At 38.6% G+C, this 22243-nt stretch overlaps 2 protein-coding genes across 3 annotated transcripts; both read left to right on the forward strand.

Moving 5' to 3' along the window:
* The first annotated feature begins 10830 nt into the window (after window positions 1-10830).
* LOC128931782 (uncharacterized) lies at window positions 10831-14681 on the forward strand. Its single transcript, XM_078369474.1, has 2 exons — window positions 10831-11070; window positions 14566-14681. Exons 1-2 carry the CDS (start codon window positions 11032-11034, stop codon window positions 14659-14661), a joined length of 135 nt encoding a protein of 44 aa, XP_078225600.1. The 5' UTR covers window positions 10831-11031; the 3' UTR covers window positions 14662-14681.
* A 96-nt stretch (window positions 14682-14777) lies between these two features.
* Window positions 14778-21603, forward strand: PTP4A1 (protein tyrosine phosphatase 4A1). Of its 2 annotated transcripts, none has more exons than XM_035296019.3 (5): window positions 14778-15115; window positions 16665-16757; window positions 17112-17242; window positions 17480-17554; window positions 18282-21603. In XM_035296019.3, exons 1-5 carry the CDS (start codon window positions 15011-15013, stop codon window positions 18397-18399), a joined length of 522 nt encoding a protein of 173 aa, XP_035151910.1. In that variant the 5' UTR covers window positions 14778-15010; the 3' UTR covers window positions 18400-21603. The 2 variants fall into 2 exon arrangements, with proteins under 2 accessions (XP_035151910.1, XP_078225599.1); XM_078369473.1 differs by having other exon boundaries at window positions 18286-21603.
* Window positions 21604-22243: the final 640 nt, after the last annotated feature.

The raw sequence follows: 22243 nt of genomic DNA on the forward strand, positions 1-22243 counted from the left end.
ATTTAACATATAGTAAGCACTCAGTAAATGTCAACGTTGTTAATACTATCCGATAATAAGGTATATTTCTACAACAACCAGCATGTTCAGTACAGATTCAATGCCCCTTCCCTAGACAGTGCCTGATAAACACTGACAACCCTCAAACCTTTAGACCTTTCTCTTCTGTGTACCCAGTTATCACCTTCCTTCTGTTCTCACAATCTTCCTCTGGGCAAATAAAAGAGAATTGATTTTGTTTCCGCTTACAATCACATTCCAGGGCAGCTTCCCTTATATTACACCCAAGTCACCTTGGGTTTTAGATGTTTCCAAATGTTTAGAGGCAATCTCTTGGTTTATAGCCACAAACATGATACATAAACAACTTTAAGCTCCCAGGGAGCTTCTTACTGGTTGGACTATCCTCTCACATTTGATGGCAAATAAATACATATTAAAAGCAAATTATAATCAGATTAATTCTCCAAGAACATGGAATCAGAATGAAAGTGGTTATAATATTTTTGACAGCTGCCGTCAGGTTAGGATAACCTGGTGCTTCTATCTCTGCTGCAGAGAGTACAGTAAGGCTACAGACCTACCAGTGCAACCTTTTTGAGCATTCATCTGAAATGATTTTTCCCCAAATGTAAGAGTAGCATTTTCGGAAAAAAATTTCGGAAGTTATAAATAAAAAAATTGTTTATCATCACATCACCCAATGACACCCATAAAGTATTTAAAAGTCAGTTTTACCTGTTAACATTTTGGTTTATTTCTTTCTATTTTTTATAGCGTGGTTTCTATTTCTTTAACATAACAATCATTTATTTATGTTAAAGATGTTAAGATACTTTTAATAGCCAAAAAATATTTCATTATATAGATACCTCAAGTGATATCACCCACTATGAGTTGATTTTTTTAACTAATTTCTATCTCAGAGTCTGATTATTCTAGCAAATTCAACAAAAAATTGCAAATATGTTTAGCCTATAGCTTGGAAAACAATAAGAGCACAATAAAATTTAGCCATTCTTACTGTTATAGAAATTTATCAAGAGTTTAGTTTTCTGAAAACCAAAATAATTTCTAGGAGTCACACTGCTATATTCTTAAAACCCCCAGAAATAGTGTCTTTCTCTAAGCACACTTTGAGTGCCTTTATTTATTTTAAGTTTCTAGCTTATTCCTTACAAACATATTGCTAATGAAAATGTGAAATTATGGAACTTTTCATCAGTGTGCCTATACATTCAGTACCATAGCATAAAATAGGTTCGAAATCATGGCCTTATATCTATGTTTGGCCTTTGACAACAATTTCGGAGGCAGTGGGGCATTTTGTGATGTAAGTCTTCTCCATTTTATTTCCGTATTTCTAATCTCTCCACTTTTCTCTGCCTCTACTGTCCTGATCATAGCCAACACCAATACTGTCTCTCATTTGACAAGGTAGGAAATCTCAAGTGTTTCACCATGTTAAAATAACTCTACTCTAGGGCCTTCTCCAATCCATTCTCCACAGAACAGAAAAACAATTGTCTTAAAACACATTTCCTGATATGTGGTGTGATTCACTATCAGTGAAATAAATTCAAATTATTTCCATGGCCTACAAGGTCCTGCATGATCCAGTCCCTACCAGACATCCAGGCTTATCTCCTTCCCTTGTGTTGCTGCAGTCCCTCAGGTCTTCCAACTCCTTGAGTACCACCAAACTCCCACCTGAAGTTTTGTGTTGTCATTTCCTCCACCAAGAATATCTCTCTTCCTCCCCCTCTTTCTGTGATTCATTGTCATCATTTAGATCTGGATCTCCTGGGAGACACCACCCCTGTGACTTCACTGTCTAAAGTAAGTCACCCAACCATTCTGTTGACCTCCTTCACAGCACAGATTATAAATATATTCTTCACTTATTTATTTGTTACTTTCTCTCTTTTCTCACTGTATATAAATTTCATTGAGTCAGAAAACATGTTTATGTTCATAAGATAGCAGAATGCCTGGCATAGTCTGGCATTTAACACATATGTGTTGGGGAGGGAGGTAAGGTTGACGCCCACAGATATGGGTGTAGGTGAAAACCCCAAGGAGAGTAGAAAGTGAGTCTAGGAGGCCCTAGGACAAAACTCCAGTGAACACCATTGTTAACAGGATTGAGAGACTAGGAACCCTGCAAAGAAAACTCAGAAAAACTAAGAATGGGGTGACCTAATAGAATTTTAGTTGGGAAAGTAACATGATAGTATCCAAATAAATAGTGGTTGAGTATTTATTATGTGCATTAATATAATATGTCTGAAGATTAAAGAAATACATTATATTACAACTGTGTTTAAATAGGAGAAATTTCGGGTCAGGCATGGTGGCTCACACCTGTAATCCCAGCATTCTGGGAGGCCAAGGCAGGCAAATCACTTGAGGTCATGAGTTCAAGACCAGCTTGGACAATGTGGCGAAACCCCATTTCTACTAAAAATACAAAAATTAGCTGGGCATGGTGGCAGGTGCCTGTAATCCCAGCTGCTTGGGAAGCTGAGGCAGGAGAATCACTTGAACCCAGGAGACAGAGGTTGCAGTGATCCAAGATTGTGCCATTGCACTCCAATCTGGGCAATAGAGCAAGACTCTGTCTCAATAAAAAAAGAAAATTTCAAGAGGCTTATACTCATTTTCTCTTATGTTCAGTATCTTCCATCCATGAATGGAGCAATAGAAATACACTAAGATAGCAATGTTTGTTGAACATGCCCAGTTAAAAAACAGCTGTGTCAGGATAGGGAAAAAACATGACTACTATAGCTTTTGTTAAATAAATGTTATTATGATTGCAGGAAATTGTCCAACATTTCTCCTTATGTAAGGCCTGCCCCAGTAATGCTGCTTAGGTCAGTGTCTGTCTGGATTATCTGCAGCCTAAATGCCAACTCTGTAAATTAAACCTGTCAAGTAACAGCTTTGCCGTAGCATGCATATCCAACCTTTAAAATTTATTTATACTCCATTCCCTTTCTCTAGCCAGATTAAATTCTCCTTTCCTAAGCTATTTTTGCCTCAGTTCAGACTGTGGCATAACTCAACATATTCTAAACAATCACATGGAGACTGTGGCCTTCCTGATTTTCAATTCCCAAATGATTTTTATTCAGGCTATAGAACAGCAACAGAAATTTTACCAAGTTTATTAAAATAAGAAGTGTCTTATCAAACTAGATTCTTCCAGGTACCAGTAGGCAAATCAGTCATGAGTTATTTATAGATTCCTGAGTCCTTTATTCATGCCCCAAGGAAACGGTGCCTTTCAGCGTGCACATGAAAAATAATCTGTTACCAATCAATCTGTTCATTATTTCTTTTCTTTTTTTCCTTGAGAGAGAAGGTCTTTCGTCTGTTGCCCCAGATGGAGTACAGTGGCATGATCACCACTCACTGAAACCCCAAACTACTGGGCTCAAGCAATCCTCCCACCTCAGCCTCCCAAGTAGCTAGTACTACAGGAATGCACCATCATGCCCAGATATTTTTTTTTTTGTAGATACAGGGTCTGACTGTGTTGCCCAGGCTGTGTCTGTCATATCCTAATATGCACACGAAGCTCCTACAGAAGTAAATTCTATATTAAGCAGCAGAATTACTAATGTGAAGACACATTCTCATTTGATTTGGAGGCTACCTATGCAACTTTTAGGTTTATATTTAAATTGATTACAATTAGACATGAAAAATAATGGGACAGAGAATGGGCATAATAGAGATTGATTAAAGATAATTGTTTCTTAAAATAGACTTAAAAAAAAGTTGTTCAAAACTGCCTTAATCAATTTTACAGAGAAAATATTACCTCAAATGGTTTGATTTGATGACTTGATGTTACTTCTGATCCAGCAGGATTCATTTATTAATATAAATATCTACATCTGTAGTACCCTCTTGGGTGGGTGACTATTTCTATTTGTCTGGCTCTGTACAAAACACAGTGGCCCATAGGCAGCTTTTGGCCTTTGGACTTTGTCCTTAGGCCAGATTCCTTAAAAGGCTTGTTGTGGCAAGCTTATTTGCTCATTGGAAATTTCTGTGTTTAAAATTCCCACAGAAATTAGTATGTAGCACTGCTGCAGTGTTTTGATGATTCATCAGAACTTATTCACAAGACTTTTGATAAAACTTTAAATCAATGTATTAAGGTAGAAAATTAAGTCACTTTTTACCATAGAGCATGTTGTAGTTTTGAACAACATGTATGCACTGGAAATGATACGTTTATAGAGATTTAAGCATAGGCGTACCTTGGAGATACTGCAAGTTCAGCTCCAGACCACCACAATAAAACGTATATTACAATAAAGGAAGTCACATGCATTTTTTCGTTTCCCATTTACACGACATTGTAGTCTGTTAAGTGTGCATAGCACTATGTCTAAAAAACAAGGTACATACCTGTTTTGTCTCACTGAACCCATAGCTGGAGTCACCTTAAAAGCAGCAGCAGGGAAATTCCCACAAGAGAGTACACCAAACCATTTGGAGACAGGGCTGGTTTGAGATTCTAAAGAAAGAAGCTCTCAATGCCAGAAGGATCAGTCCAAAACATTTGTTAAAGGAACTTACAGGGTGTTGCATGCAATATATCATTGTGATGGACAGCAAGATAAAAGGGATGTTTTACCCATGTAAGTCTGTAGCCAGGGGGTGAGGGGATGGAGTTTAAATGAAAATTTAAGGAATTCAGCTCTGGGTCAGGGTCAGTTTCTTTCCAGTAAACCTAGATACTATTATCAGTGCCTGGGAATGTTCAAGGACTTGGTTTGGGTTCAAGCTAGCTGAGGAAAACCTATGGCTACAGCTGGTTGGGTCACTGTGATTTTGGTTGGGACACAGAAAGAAAGTAGGGGAAACAGGTACCCTAAAATACCTTAATTAAAAAATATGTCTGCTAAAAAATGCTAACAATCATCTGAGCCTTCACCAAGTCCTAATCTTTGCTGGTAGAGAATCCTGCCTCAATGATGGCAGCTGACTGATCAAGGAGGTAGTTACTAAAGGTTAAGGTGGCTGTGGCAATTTCTTAAAATAAGACAATGGAGTTTGCTGCATTGATGACTCTTCCTTTCACAAAATATTTCTCCGTAGCATGCAATGCTGTTTGATAGTATTTTACACACAAGAGAATGTCTTTCACAGTTGTAGGCAGTCCTCTTAAACTCACCCACTGCTTTATCAGCTAAGTTTATGTGATATTCTAAATCCTTTATTATTTCAAAAATGTTCACGGCATCTTCACCAGAAGTAGATTCCATCTCAAGAAACTACTCTTTTCTACTTCATAAGAAGGAACTCCTTATTCATTCAAGTTTGATTATAAGATTGCAGCAATTCAGTCACATCTTCAGACTCTGCTTTTAACTCAAATTATCTTGCTATTTCCACCATACCTGTAGTGATTTCCTCTTCTGAAGTCTTGAATCCCTCAAGGTCATCAACGAGAGTTGGAATTCACTTTCAAACTCCTATTTATACTAATATTTTTACCTCCTTCCATGAATGTTCTTAATGGCATCTAGAATCCTTTCCAGAATGTTTTTGGTTTACCTTGATCAGATCCATCAGAGGAATCACCATCTGTGGCAACTTATAACTTTATGAAATGTATTTCTTAAATATTGAAACCTGAAAGTCAGAATTATTCCTTGATCCATAGGTTGCAGAATGGATGCTGTAGTTAGATGCATGTAAACATTAATCTCCTTGTACATCTCCATTGCAGCCCTTCAGTGACCACATGCACTGTCAATGACCAATAATATTTTTAAATAAATCATGTTTTATCAGTAGGTCTCAACAGTGGACTTAACATATTCAGTGAGCCATGCTAAAGAGGCAACCAGGTTTTGTTCTTCCATTCATAGAGCACAGCAGAGTAGATTTAGCATAATTTTTAATGATCCTAGGATTTTCAGAATGGTAAATGAGCATTTGCTTCAACTTAAAGTCACCAGCCACCTCAGCACCTAACAAGAGAGTTGCCTGTCTTTTGAAGCTTTGAAGGAATAGCTTCTATAGCTATGAAAGTCCTGGATAGTGTCTTCTTCCAATATAAGATTGTCTTGTCTACACTGAAAATCTGTTGTTTAGTGTAGCCATCTTCATCAATGTTCTTGCCTAAATCTTCTGAATAACTTGCTGCAGCTTCTCCATCAGCACTTACTGCTTTACCTTTCATTTTTATGTTAGAGAGAGGGCTTCTCGCCTTAAACCTCATAAATCCACTGCTGCTATCTTCAACCTTTTCTTCTACAACTTCCTCACCTCTCTCAGCCTTCATAAAAATGAAGAGTGTTAAAGCCTTGCTCTGGATTAGGCTTTGACCTTAGGGAATGCTGTGGCTGGTTTGATTTTCTATACAGAACTCTAAAACTTTCTCCTTATCAACAATGAGCCTGTTTCACTTTCTTATAATTCCTGTGTTCACTGGAGTAGCACTTTTAATTTCCTTCAAGAGCTTTTCCTTGGCATTTACAACTTGACTGTTTTGGGTTTGAGGCCTAGTTTTCAGCCTATCTCTGCTTTCAACTTACTCAGCTTAACCATTTTTAGCTTTGATTTAAAGTGAGACAAATGACTCTTCCTTTCACTTGAACACTTAGAGGCCATTGTAGGGTTATTAATTGTCCTAATTTCAGTATTGCTGTGTCTCACTGAAGAATATGCCGATCAGCGAAACAAAATATATACAACATTTATCAAATAAGTTTGCCATCATAAGTGGGTACAGTTTGTGGTGGCCCAAAACAATGCCAATAATAACATCAAAGCTCACTGTTCACAAATTGCCATACGGATATAATAATAATTTAAAAGTTTAAAATACTGGCAGAATTACTGAGATGTTCCACAGAGACATGAAGTGAGTACATGCTATCTGAAAAACTGGCACTGATAGACTTGCTTGACAAAAAGCTGCCACAAACCATCATTTTGTAAAACAAACAAAAACTCAGTATTTGCAAAGCACAATAAATGAAGGTATGCCTGTATACTGCATATTTACATTAATAATCATATAATAAAATTAACTGGATATGAAATAGAATGTTCTAAAACAGCAGAAGGGAAATAAATTTTAATAATGCTGACAGGAGCCACAGCATACTTGAATTTTTAGGACTCATCTTAAATATGGGGGTGGAAGCTTACCTTCTGCACTGGTAACCAGATACTTACTAGATTATGGCCCATTGGGGTGTTTGCCTCTGTTAAGTATATTTGCTACACTGTCGTTATACCTTGCAATCTAGTGTCTTTTTTTACGTTGGTATTGTCACATTTAATCCATACCTGCAATATATTCCTCTTGCTATATTAAATGTTTTTATCAGTCTTCCTCTTAGCCCCAACCAATCTAAGATTGAAAATCATGAAATCCTTCACTCCTTTTGTAAACTTAGTATAAACGGAATCAATGTTTACTAGATATGCTGTTCTTGTAAAGATTTCTGTGTTCTTCTTCATCAAGATTTGCCAGTCTTCCTGGACACTCTTGCCTTCTGCAGTCTTTCACCTTCCATAAAAATATTCCTTATAACATTCTCTTTTTTTTTTTTTTTTTTTTTTTGAGATGGCGTCTCGCTCTGTCACCCAGGCTGGAGTGCAGTGGCACGATCTCAGCGCACTGCAGCCTCAGCCTCCTGGCCTTCCAGTGATTCTCCTCCCTCAGCCTTCCAAGTAGCTGGGATTACAGGTGCCTACCACAATGCCAGGCTAATTTTTTTTTAATAGAGATGGGGTTTTACCATGTTGACCAGGCTGGTCTTGCACTCCTAATCTCAAGTGATCCACCCACCTTGGCCTCCCAAAGTGCTGGGATTACAGACATGAGGTACTATTCTTGGCCTCCTTATAATAGTCTTCTAGTCTTATTTTCCAACTGTTGGCTTTTATATTTTGAATTGTCAATAGAAAGTCTGCCTATTGTGATGAGGTCAAGAACACATGTTTTGCTGAGAGAAATAACTTCCAGCAGAGAATCTTGGTTAGCAGAAGAGAAAATCCTCTATATTAGAGCTTCTTCGGGAGCTTAGAGTAAGCATTGGCTTATAGAGGTGTTTTCTCACTTCTTGGTGTCTGGAGCACTGCTTTCAAGACTGTTAGAGACCTGCTTTATGTAAGTACAAGTGCTAATGCTCTGAGTGCAAGTCTGTAAGGGTTAGTGAGTCCTCAAATCACAGGAGTCTCCTGACCAATGGTGCGATGTTCTACTCTTCTCCAAGAATCTGCACCTTAAAGGTATTAAACTAAATAGAGCAGACACCCTCAGAATAGCAGTGAACCACAATGGCAGCTGACAAAGAAGCAGGAACATGTAGTGGACTGGTCAGCAAGACCACACTTATATCTTTTTTAAAATGTGTCCTTTCCTTTGGGAAGCCAAGGCCAGCAGATCACTCGAGGTCAGGAGTTCAAAACCAGCCTGGTCAACATGGTGAAATCCCATCTCTACTAAAAATACAAACAAATTAGCCAGGTGTAGTGACAGGCACCTGTAATCCCAGCTACTTGGGAGGCTGAGGCAGGAGAATCACTTGAACCCTGGAGGGTGAGGTTGCAGTGAGCCAAGATCACACCACTACACTGCAACCTGGGCAGCAGAGTAAGACTCCATCTCAAATAAATAAATAAATAAAGTAAAATAAAATGCATCCCTTCTCTTAATAGCAAAAGCCTTCTCTATTTTTTCATCTTTGAAATATGTTCTTTTCATAGTTGGATAGGATGGCACCTTGTCTAAAAGGCTAAGACCCTCCGGCCACTTGAGAATTTGAGAGCTTTTAGAACCTGTTGAGCATAGCTGACTGGATACTTCATGTCAGCACTGCTTGTGGTAATTACAGGATCTATGGATCACAAGGCTCATAACTTGTATCACAAGTTCTACAAGAAAATTGGCTAACTCAGATTTGGCTCTGTTAATCATTTGCTGAGTTTATATCTTGTCCCACCAAATGTATTTTTTGAAATGTCATTACAGGAAAAAGTTTCACCATTCCAATTCTCTGTGTTTAACAACTTTTGGAGCAAGAGTTGCTGATTGAATATGTGCTTTTAAACTACACTATTATATATGTTGGCCAAGCTTTTTATATTAACCCTACCCATGAAGTATCATCAATATTTTCTCCCAGTGTGAAACTGGTATTTGTCAAAACTGTTTGCCATATAAAAGTTTTAAATTGTTATATATGATGAAATCTGTCCTTTTTTTTTTTGATTTGAGTTCCCCAGACTGCTTAGCTTTGCCCCTATCACCCCACGATTTTTTTAAAGCTTTTTATATTTTCTTAGAATTTAAGATTTTTAAGTCTTTAGTTTTTAAAATCATTTATTTGTGAAGGGACAGATTTCTCAAATGTGCTAGTTTTCCTTGATTTAAATGGATTCAAATGTTTCCTATATGTGCCATTTTCTTCAAAATGAAGATGAATTGTTTTTGTTCTTTTGAAAGTCTGGCCCAAGATTTTTGTTTGTTTTTGTTTTCGAAAGTTCTTACTTCACTTACAGAGTTTATAGGAAAGTTGAATAACTATGCAACTAGAGTCTCTAAGTAGAAGTTCTAACAAATCCTAAGATGCTGCAGTGTACTGAAAGAGGACAAAATTTGATCCCTAAAGCCCTCTCCAATCTCACACTCAGTGAATATAGCAAACAAAAGGCTTCAGTGCTAGTGGAAAACTGAGTTCTTCAAAAGCAGGTAAAGGTCCTGTTTACTCCTTCCCGAGAGCTGAGAAAGGGTTTTCAGATTATAAGTAACAGAGTTGACCTTGTATGGCACAGAACTGGGATAAGACTTTACTACTTAGGGTCTTAAATAATGAAGTCAGTGGAATAGGACTGAAAACGAACATAAAGAACAGCTTTAGCTTTGACGCAAAGAACTGCATCAGTGCTTGACAAAACCGAAGATTCTTAATTTTTAAAAACGCTTCCTTTAAGCACTTCCTAACCTTTCATTATCTGAGACAACATATCAAGTGAACAGCAGTACAAAGGATGCATGTGATTTCGAAATGCCACAGTTGAGCCAACTGCAGTTGCACGCGTATGTAGTATGGAAGCGGGATAAAAAAAAATAATATAGGAAGCATAGGGTTTCATCTGCATAAAATGATACTCTCCCCATCTTCTATAGCATAAGTTTTGCGAAGGTAAGTTTCTGCCCGCTTGGAAGCGCCCCCAGGGACAAGAATTCATCTTGATCAAGCCTAAGGCCGTGGCAGGCAAGGTGTTGAGTCACCGGGTACAGCGGTCATGCGACATAAATATTATTTGATGACGAATGTACTAATGTACTCCAGGCTCAGGTTCCAAGGTAAACCACTGGCAAAGATGACCGTGGTTAAGGCATTAGAAAGCAGGGTCGACACTGAGACGCAGGTCCAGCCCTACAGGGACTGCATTTTACGATTGAGGCAAACTTCGGGTCTCCTCATGTGACATGCGTGTACTCCTGGATGGTTTTAATTAGGCGAAACGCGGTTTGCAGAGATTCCCTCCAGTCGATAGAGCGGAATCTCTTTAGCTCCCACCCCTTCTTAACCTCAGGCTTCCTGTATCCCGGAGTCCCCCTGGCAGCCCCTTCCCTCCCCCGCCCGGGGATGCTCCGGCTCGGCGCTTAGCCATTCATCAACCGGTTCACACCGGTGGCGGCCGCCGCGGAGTGACGTCCGTGGGGGGGCGGGCCTCCGCCCCCGCCTGTCGGCGCCTGGCCCGCAGTTCCAGGCCGCGATTGGTGGCTGCAGGGTTGCACGTCGCACTGGATATAAAGGGCAGGGCTTGTGACGCAAAGGCGCCTCGGCGCGTGTATTGGCTCCTTCGGCTGCGGGCCGGCTAGGCTACGCGCTCTGCTCGGAGCCGCTCACTGCATGGTAGAGTCTGGTGCCCCCGCCGCCGTCTGCATCGCTGCCGCCGCCGCTCCGCCACGACCACCGTCGCCTCCTGCCCTGCAGCCGCCGCCACCACTTGTGTCGCCGCCGCCTCGGGACCGGCTGTATGATTAGGCCACAATCTTCAATGAGTAAACATATTCCTGTGAGTAGCCGTCGCACCGCCGCCTCTAGGGCTGGGAATCCACGACCGGCCCCCCCATCCGGGCTGTCGCCTTTGTTCGGAGCCCGGCGACCGCTCCAGGTTGCCCCGGGTTGCGGTTTCGGTGGGTCCCGGTGGGAGCGGGCGGGTTACGGCCCTGTGGCCGGCGGATTGCGGCCGGCTGTGCGGAGGCAGACGCCTGGCCCCTCAGGACTACTGCGTGGCCGTTGGCCGCCGGAGGCACCGGCTTTTCAGTCTCTCACGAGCCCGGGGCAACGGGGGCGGCGCGGTCAGTCCTGTGCGGCGGCCGGGGGCAGTTTCGGCGCGCCGGATGGATGACACAAAAGCCGCTTTGTGACCGCCGTCTCCGCCCTTGGCCCATTGGTCTGGCGCGCCCCGTCCGGGCACGGCAGGCTCCGCGGCGTCCCGGGGCCTCTTTGTTCGGCCGGAGGAGAGTGGCTGCACTGGGAGCGGGAGACGTGGCCCGGGGTGGGGCGAGGGCTGCGCGTGTCACTGCGGAGCCGGATACGGGGAGGGCGAGGCGGTGGCGGGTTCGCCTCCAGATCCGGGCGGGCGTGGGGTAGACGGGACAGCCCGGCACTGTTGGTAACGATCTGGGCTCTGAGCTTCTCGGAGCCCCCAGTTGAACGGGAGCACAGAGCTCCCCGCTGAGTGCAGCCGCACCCCTGTGCTCGACGGCAGGGACCGAGCCACAGACAAAATGGCCTCGGCGCCCGCGCCTGAATGAAGGCGCGGCGCGAACCCGTGATTGCGGCGCGGAGAGGGGGCGCAGCGGGCGGGCTCGGGAGCACACGGCCGCGTGCACCGGGTGGTGACCCTCGAGGGCATTCCACAAGCTGCACACCTGCCCGGGCCAAAGAGGGGTTTTGCTAGATGAGAACTCCGGCTCTCTGCCCCGCCCTCCTCACAGGCTCCACCTGGTAATTCGAGCTGTTCCGGATTTATCGCCCCACCTCGGGCTCGGGATAATGGGAACAAGTCGAGTCTTGTCCTTTCTCTGGGCCAGTCGTCGAGAAATGGCCTAGGTCGTAGCGTCTTAGAAACTGCCAGGGCTACTGTTAGTTACACTGAAGCATAGGACTTCCCGTCCGGGCAGCAGCATACGTTTTCCCTGCCAATTTTGGAAGGGCCCTGGATGGCGCCTTTTAATCGAGGACTGCTTAAAACTGTTCCTGAACTCTGGTGTAATATGTTGTTGCCTCCTGTGGGGTTGTGGCAGCAGCAACCAACCAGAATCAGAATTCTGAGGGGTTTTTTTTTTTAATCTTCTTTCCACGGAATGACCTACCAGTCCGAGTATTAAGTTGTTGTTTACACTATGATTGGAACCGTTGACCTGCTAGACATCCAGATTCTGGGGCAGTGCTTCCTGTTTCTCAATCAGTTGAAAATACATCATTCCCAAGAGTGAGCAACATTTTACACATGCTTTAAGTGCCTTGCCTAAGACCTAAGTAGATGTGGAACAGACTGTCCAATGAATTATTTGACAAAGGACTTATACACATTAGCTGACTTGACGCTGCAGTATGGTAGTGACTTAAGCTTCTCCACAGAAATTGCTCTTTCCTTCTCTCCGCCTTGTATATGATTGTGATTATAATGCAACTGATAGGTGGGAAGAAAAAAAATTCCCGTCATGGATAGTTTCTCCTGTGGGTAGGAGATTGGGAATGGAGGAGTGTCTTGGGCATAACAGAAAGCTATCAGTGGTCACCACTGCTTTATTTTAACAGATGAGCCCCCAGCCACTGGGTGGCTCCACTCAGTAAAAATAACCTGTTCAGGAAAGGAATTAATATAGTGCTTTCTTTACTTCCTGATGCTTTCTTATATGAAGGGATATGGCCAGACTAGGTTGTAGCCAACAGGAGTTTTAGCTATTAAATATGGAATTAATGGTGTGAAATACTGTCTCAAATCAGCTTTTAATTGAAAAAAGTTAGTACCTGGAAATTAGAACACTGTGGTGAGTCATTTAAAAAGCTTTTAAAGATAATTGTATGTCATTGGGTAAGTGTCAGTATACACTTATTATATTCTACGGAGGTAGTATTTAGAATTTGGGGTGAAAGTATAATGAAAGATTACTACAATCGCTATTCACTGCGATGTCTTTAATAGTAATTTAGACACGAATTTTTTAAGCCAGCTGACCAACTAGGTGAAGTAACCTGTGAGGGCTTGTTTGAACAAACTTGTGATAATGAAAGTCACCTTCCTTATGGGACCTTTTGATGAATGACTGCTAATGCTAGGTCCTGTGTTTTGCCAGAAAAGTAGACTGGGTTTTTGACGATGTTTTCTGGGATCTCAGATCACCATAAGAATTATTTTTCAAAATTTGGCGAAGTTCTAGAAACTAAAAATAGTTTATAGTTAAAAAAATAGCATGGGACTATTTAAAGTGAAAATGGGAGCACATTGTTGGAATTTTAAGTTTTCAAATGCTTAAATTTAAGCATGGAAACTAATGGGACCTTTTGTTAAGACATTTTGTTTGGTAATGAGAGTACACATGAAGCGCTTGAGGCCGTGGCTGAGACTTAGTGCTCTTGTTAACCTGTTATTAATACTTTCCTTAGTCCCCTATTTACTCCCAAGTACACAGATACCTCATAAACTATTTGAGAGAAGACTAATTATTAACATCAATGTCTTCCATGTACATATTTGAAAGTATCATTTAATGTTTGTTATTGGCATAAAAATGGTTTAGTTCTTAAGGGAGAACTTAGAGAAAATGTAAATATATATTTATTAGTGGCAGTAGTTATCTTGCTTTTGAGACCCACCACTTCCCTCAACCTCCCTTTGTCTCTCCCTTCTCTGAGTTGGATTTCAGTTTTGAGTTGTATATGTGAAATTTTTGTTTTAAAATATAAAAGAATATTATTAAAATTATGAACATTTTCTTTATAGTTATAAACGGGAATTCCTTTAAATTCATAAGCATACATTCTTATGATATTTCATACAACAAGTTGATTTTCAGACTCGTTTTCCTCATCTTCAGTTAAATGGGAATGATAACAGATTGTTAAGGATAAAATGAGATTCTAAATATAGAAGCACTTAAATCAGTCTAAGAAAAGGATATAAAAGCAAAAATTTGAAAAGGAACTTAGATGTTTCAGTTTATGAGTTAAGTAAATCATGCAATACTAATAACTTCAGAGTTATCTGTGAAGTTTTGTATCAATGTGTTTGTATTATGTATGAATTTCAACAAAATGTAACAATGGTGGTTTTTTTTTATTTTGTTTTGTTTTTTAAGAATCTTGATAATAGATCATTGATGATTTAATCTGTATTCACCCTTTGAGTTTTGCGATTCAAGTAAATGTTGATAAAGTGGCCCTGGCCCTGCTTTATTAGAAAGGTAGTTGTGCAATTAAATAGTGTAAAAGAATAATATATTTCTTTTGAATTGGAAAGTAACTTCTGTCTTTTTTTCCCTCTTTTTCTTTTAAACAGCAATTCTGTGGTGTTCTTGGTCACACATTTATGGAGTTTCTGAAGGGCAGTGGAGATTACTGCCAGGCACAGCACGACCTCTATGCAGACAAGTGAACTGTAGAAATTGATTGCTACTCCACCAAGAAGCCCCCATAAGAGTGGTTATCCTGGACACAGAAGTGTTTAATTGAAATCCACAGAGCATTTTACAAGAGTTCTGACCTGGATGGGGTAAACCTCAGTGCACTTCTTTTCTGTTGCCTCAGTATTACTGGATTGAAGAATTGCTGCTTCTTGTTAGGAGGTTCATTTCATTTATCATTACTTAACAACTTCATACTCAAAGCACTGAGAATTTCAAGTGGAGTATATTGAAGTAGACTTCAGTTTCTTTGCATCATTTCCGTATTCAGTTTTTTAAATTATTTCATAACCCTATTGAGTGTTTTTTAACTAAATTAACATGGCTCGAATGAACCGCCCAGCCCCCGTGGAAGTCACCTACAAGAACATGAGATTTCTTATTACACACAATCCAACCAATGCGACCTTAAACAAATTTATAGAGGTAAGATTTGATACATTTTAATATCTTATGCTGATTGCAATATAGTAGCTTATAGCTAACAAAATAAATACTACTTTGGAATATGAAATGGTGTAGCTACAATTACAGTTCCCAGAAATAAATACCAGTATCTTCTGTAGGTTATAGGTATATTTATACATTTTGAGAAGGGCGTGTGCTTGAGTTAATAGTTCATGCATCCGAACTATGTTGCTTAAATTGATAGGTGGACAGCAAAACAGTAGAGCTCTCACTTAGCTTGTAAGAAATTTACATGGGAAAGACTGCCATTTATGGATTTTTAAAAATATATCTGCTTAACCTAATGACAAATGCTATAAAACCAAACTTGATTTTTCTCGGACCCCATTTGATGCTTAGAATCCAATTTTCAACTACTAATTCTGTTCCCTCCTAATGGTAGCTATGAAGCCAAACCCTCTACCTACCTCTTTTTACTAGTAGAAAGGAACGGAATGCTGAATAATATACCCAGATGTGTACATATTTTATTTTCTAAATATCAACAGTTGTTAAGAAACAGCAAAAACAGCCAATAGGCCTCTCAGAACATAGGGAAATACTTTGCCAGGCTGGAGTGCAGTGGTGTTAGCTCACTGCAACCTCTGCTTTCTGATTCAAGTGATTCTCCAGCCTCAGCCTCCCGAGTAGCTGGGACTACAGGCTTACCACCATGTCTGGGTAGTTTTTGTATTTTTAGTAGAGACAGGGTTTCACTATGTTGGCCAGGCTGGTCTTGAACTCCTGACCTCAAGTGATCTGCCAGCCTCAGCCTTCCAAAGTGCTGGGATTACAGATGTGAGCCACCCCACTGAGCCCAGGCCGGGAAATACTATAATGGTGTTTTCATTTTTGATTATCACATACATATATTAGAAATGTCAGGAGAGTTATAAGTAGTAATAATTAGTAGTTTTAAAAAGGTAGTAATCAGCAATAATGCGTTTTGAAGCTTGTAGTTTTAAGTGGTATGTGGGCTTTTTAACTGTATTTTCAGGATTCTAGAATTTTTTTTTTTTTTTTAATTAAAGAGACGTGGTTTCTCCATGTTGGTCAGGCTGGTCTGGAACCGCTGATCTCAGGTGATCCGCCCATCTCGTCCTCCCAAAGTGCTGGGATTACAGGCATGAGCCACCACCTCGCCCGGCAGGATTCTAGACTACACTTTTAAGGCTTCATTTTATGTACTTCAAATGGGTAAAAGTTTAAGGAATGAGTATAATTGAGTCAGATCAGACTACTTGATTAGTTTATAAATGATTCCTTTAGTTATATTTACCTTTCTCTGCGTTGCTGCTAGCCCCTTTTAGTTAATGTTTCATCCCAGTCTGTCCGGTGTTACCATGACTATAAAGAACTAGTATTGTCATTTAAAACAAAATTTGCTTCTGTGTTAAACATATCATTCTTTAAACGATTTCTGTTCACCACCATACTTAATGATCAGAGATGATCAGAATAGAACATGTTGTATAATGTGATGTGGTTATAAAGACTTCATTAAGATTTTTTTAATGTATTTATCCAGGAACTTAAGAAGTATGGAGTTACCACAATAGTAAGAGTATGTGAAGCAACTTATGACACTACTCTTGTGGAGAAAGAAGGTATCCGTGTTCTCGTAAGTATTTAACAGTTCCTATGTGTTTGTGGTGCTATGTTACAAAAGTTTATTTAATTAGTAAATTTAAATAAATATTTAAGTCATAAATAGACTTCAAGAAGCTAAAAGAAATTTAATTATTATGCAGTGTCTTAATTTATAAATAAAGGTGAAAAGCTAAGCAAGGATTTGAAGTTGTGAAACATTTTTGTAAAGATTGAGCATTTAGTCACATTTGGTGGACAAAGGTTTAATAAGATGTGATTATACATTAAAATGAGAATGCTTTTGAAAACATTTGGATGTTAGAAATTTAGAATTATTACTACAGTATTTATTTAATGATCTAAAATGTTTATTCTTTTGACTTAGGATTGGCCTTTTGATGATGGGGCACCACCATCCAACCAGATTGTTGATGACTGGTTAAGTCTTGTAAAAATCAAGTTTCGTGAGGAACCCGGTTGTTGTATTGCTGTTCATTGCGTTGCAGGCCTTGGGAGGTAAATGAATTTATTAGTTTGATTCTAGGTAAAAATGTGGGTTGATATAAAAAATACTGAAACTTGAAAAAATCTTCTAATTTTTTACTATAAAGTCAGCATTTGTTATGAGTATCAATTACTTAAATAGGAAGGGTGGTAGATAATGATACTTCTGGGTTGGGGAATGTTTGGAGATAAAAGTTTGCCAGGATTTGGTTTTGAAAAAACTATTTATCAAAATTCTTACCTTACCAGAGCCCCAGTACTTGTTGCCCTAGCATTAATTGAAGGCGGAATGAAGTATGAAGATGCAGTACAATTCATAAGACAGTAAGTAATGGATTATCTTTTCATTTGCACTCTTTCATATCCTTGTTGAATGTCAGTGAGTTTAAGTAATAGCCTCTAATTATGTAATAGTAATAGTCCATCTAATCATTATGGTTATTTTTTGAGATAGGATTAAAACCAGGATATCAAGATCTTACATTCTTTTTTGCATTTCATGCAGATGCGCACATTACTAAGATTCTAATCCAGCAAGATTCTTTGAATTACTGTTTTGCTTTAAATACTTTATTGAATAAGTTGCTTATTAGTTTGCATTTTTATTGAGGTTTAAGTAAGAAACAATAAAATGCACAGGTCTCCAAAGGAGACCAGTTGACAATAACAGCAAAATTAACCATCTAATACAATGCATAGAATATTTTGAGTGCTCTAGAAAATTCCTTTGTGGCTTTTGTAGTCATCTTCCCTGCCACCAGAGGCAACTTCTGACTTCATCACTATAAATTAGTTTTGTCTTATCTTGGGCTTACGTATAAATGGATTTGTGGCTATTGTAACCAGTACTCAAAAGAAGATACAGAAAATTAACTTTGTATGATTTTTCTGTTTGCACTGATGTGCCTGTTCATCTTCCTTTCTGTATCAGGTCACAGCCTAATTAATTAAAAGATAAATTGCCACAAGAGAAGTGATAGTTGTTCATAGACACTAAATATTACTGTAGGGGGCTTTTGTTGTAATTGTTTCCATTTTTTTCTCCTCCCAGAAAGCGGCGTGGAGCTTTTAACAGCAAGCAACTTTTGTATTTGGAGAAGTATCGTCCTAAAATGCGGCTGCGCTTCAAAGATTCCAACGGTCATAGAAACAACTGTTGCATTCAATAAAACTGGGGTGCCTAACGCTATTGAAAGTGGAATCTGAGATACAACCTAATTTGTTATACATATTAGCCAACATGTTGGCTTAGTGAGTAAGTCTAATGAAGCTTCCACAGGAGTATTGAAAGGCATTTTTACCAGGCTACAAGCTAGACAGATTTGGCAACCTCTGTGTTTGGGTTACAGTCAACCTATTTGGACACTTGGCAAAAGATTCTTGTTGTCAGCATATAAAATGTGTCTGTCATTTGTACCAATTGACCATTCCCAAAATCATGTAGTATTGAATTACGACTTGTTTCAATCTATTCCCATGCCAGAATCTTATCAATACATATGTAGGAAGATTTAGGTGCCAAAATACCCAGCACAATACTTAACGTATTTTTAGTACCATACAGAACTAAATCCCAGGAACTATGAACACTCTAGACCTTATGTGGTTTATTCCTGCAATCATTTCAGACATTGAAAGTAGGGCCTACATGGTTATTTGCCTGCCTGCTTTATGTTTACATCTCCCACATTCTTACCAGTATACATCAGGTTTGCTTAACCATTGATTTTTTTTTTTTTTAACCAAGTCTTACAGTGATTATTTAATGTGTTTCTATAAATCTCACTTTGTGCTGTTATAAAAAAACCTCCATTTTTAAAATCTACATTGTACAGAAGCACATGTCTTTAATGTCTTCAGACAAAAAAGCCTTACAGTTAATTTAATGTTTGCACTCTGAGGTGCAACTTAACAGGGAGGGCCTGAGACAGAATGGGAGGGGGCTGTTAATTATTTTTAGCAAAATGTTGCCTTTGTCTTGTGCAGAACATGTAGAATATGCTCTTTAATTTAGTAAAATATTTTTTTAAAAGGTAGAGATGCTTTGTTATTGTAATCATAAACTTCCTGAAATTCTCGTAATTTTTTTTCCATACTTATCAGAAGTTGTTTACCAACTTATTTTTGTTTGAAAGTGTGATTATTTTTTTTCCTTCCAAGCCTCTCTTGCAAAAACAGAACTAGGTTTCTGCTAATGAATTGAGCAGACATCTAATATTTTATATGCCTTTTGAGCTGTGTAACTTAATATTTGGATACTTGATAATTTGTTTTATTATGTAATTGATAAAATGGTGATGTGTATTAATGTTAGTTCAACCATGTATTTATACTGTCTGGGGATGTGTGGTTATAGTTCTGTGGGAGAAATAATTTGTCAGTGTTCACCAGCTTGTAAAAACTTAGTGCGAGAGCTTAAACATCTAAATAAATAATGAAATGCATTTATCATCATTGAGATTGTTTTGCTTAAAATTAACTTGTTTTGTAGAAAACAAAATGAATTGCACTTCACTTAATGCCATTTGATGTAAAGTGTGTCCTCATCTTTTTACAAATGAAGGATTATAAATGAAGTCAGCATTTTAGTAAGCTTTTAGACAAAATTTGTTAGCATCATTCATGAAAACGGTTTAATACTAAAAGCACTTTCCATTACGTTTTAAAGATCTAGATAATTTTGAACCAGTTTATTGTGTACTGAGGAGAAATCATGTGTAGTAGAGGACAGCCTAGATTTCTAAAGCTCAATTCCACTAATTAATGGTTTTGTGCAACTTCTGAGCCTCAGTTTTCTCCTTTGCAAATTAATAATTACATAATTTTATTGATTTTGAAATTAGTTTAAACATTAGTATTTGGCACATTGAAGGCTTAATGTTAAGTTTCCTTTAATGTTCTAAAATAATTCCTTTGATAGTTCATGTTAATCTAAAAGTGGTAGATGTCTTTGTCTAATGTTTTTTCAATAGCAGTTAGAAATGTAAAGGATTCAAAGTTCAAGTAAAAAGTGGCACTCCACCTTGTGTTTCTAATGCCATCTCTTCATACCATTTAAACACCTAATATATTTTATTCCTGAAATTTAGAGAGGGCAAAGGGAAGAACGGGGGCCTCTGGAGACCCATGGTTATTTAAATCTTGGATTATTTGTGATAATAATCACAAATTTTTGGCTATTGGTTAGCTTGAGCTGTTTTTTTAAGGAAATACAGCCTAGTCTTGATGAGAACATAATTTTATATAACCAATTATTAAATGTTAAACTATTACCACACAGCCCATAAAACAGCATTTGTGTTTATTGAGAGAGAGGATGTACTATCATGATTAATGAAAAATACCTTTTGAGTTTGAAAAGAAATTAATTTGCAGTGTTGGATTGTATATATGGTGCTAAAAATAAATTTACTTTATAAACCTTATCTGTACAATATACAATGTGATGAAATTTGCTTTTTATCCAAATATTTTGTATCTTGTAAATATGGCTAATTATAGGAATGCCTATAATATATCTTAGATTCCTTATATCTAGTAAGAATTCAGAGTTATGAGTTAAGTCTTGAATGCAAGAAATTATCTGATGGTGTCCAAAATTTGGTTAGTTGGGTTTGGATACCCTTAATGGGATGATGTAAATAGATACTAGTTGCCTAGGCTTGTCTATAGAAACCATAATGTTGCTGATGTAAGTAATGCAGTTACTGAATCATAAGAAAATGCCATCTCTTTTCAGTTGAAGGAAAACTCTAGAAATAGGTGGAGTTGGTCATTCTGCAGTGCACTGCAACCATTGTTTCCCCTGGTGCCCTCCTTTCCCTAGGGCATTGCTCTCCTATTCCCATGCCTTAACACAGCTTCATACCTAGAAGCAGCCAGCCCAGGCATGCAGTCACATTTAATCACATCCCCCTTCTGGAGTGCTTCAAAATGATGTGGTCCCTCAACTTAGCTAAAGAATCTCAATCTCTAGAAATCTATTTTTTACATGTTATCATCATCTGGTCAGTATTTACTGTTTGCTGGGCATTTAAGAGTATGTCAGAGAACATGAAAGATGGTGTCACCAGATTTTGGTCACCCATGAGTACCCCACCCCTTGCCATGACTAAGAGAGAATGTTTTCTATTAGAGTTCAGGAAATATAATTTGAGAATACTTCAAAAGGAAGTGGAAGTATAAATGAAGGATATTTTTCTTTTACATGTAAACAATGAAGTTATTTCAAAGTAACTTTTAAACAAAATACATGAAGTAGTGTCTACCTTACATGTTTATATTCTACATTCTTGCTTCCTTAAATTAATATGTTTGTGTGTATATATGTGCCTCACACCTGAATTGAAAATTAAAGACTGGTTTAAAAGTGACATTTAATGTTTCTCAATTACATTTGGGGGTAACCAGCCTACGTGGTTGGAAGGAAAGTAGGGGAAAATTTATATTTGCCTTCAATGAATTAAACCAGTTATATATGTTAAGGTATGAATGAAAGGATTGATGGTGATTTTATAATTATGTATATTGCCAGAGAAGCCAGTTAATGTACTTTCTGCAAAGTAACAATAAATTGATAGCTACCATTTATTAATCATTTTATTGTCAGGTAATTTTTATAATTTAATTCCCTTCCGACAGTCTTGTCCCAATTTTATAGTAAGGGATTTGAGCCTCCTAGCTAATAAGTGGTAGAAGTCAGGGATTCAAACCTGTGTTTGAGCCTGTCCACTACACCACACAGTTATGTAAATAAATATACAGGACTTTTACATAACTAATTAAAGCAATTCTGAGTTTTGAACTCATTTAAATTGAGCCCTTTTTCTACCTTTGCAGAAGAACCTTTATTTGAAGTAAATCAGAATAGGCTAAATTATGCTGCAGGAACAAACAATCCTGAAGTCTCAGTAACGAAAGACAGTTTTAAGAATTATTTCTTAAGATTTATGTCCATCATAAGGGCCCAAGCTAATGGAGCATCTACTCTTTGGAACGGTGCTAGCCGTGACA

The sequence above is a fragment of the Callithrix jacchus genome, chromosome 4 (genome assembly GCF_049354715.1).
Source record: "Callithrix jacchus isolate 240 chromosome 4, calJac240_pri, whole genome shotgun sequence".
NCBI lineage: Eukaryota > Metazoa > Chordata > Mammalia > Primates > Cebidae > Callithrix > Callithrix jacchus.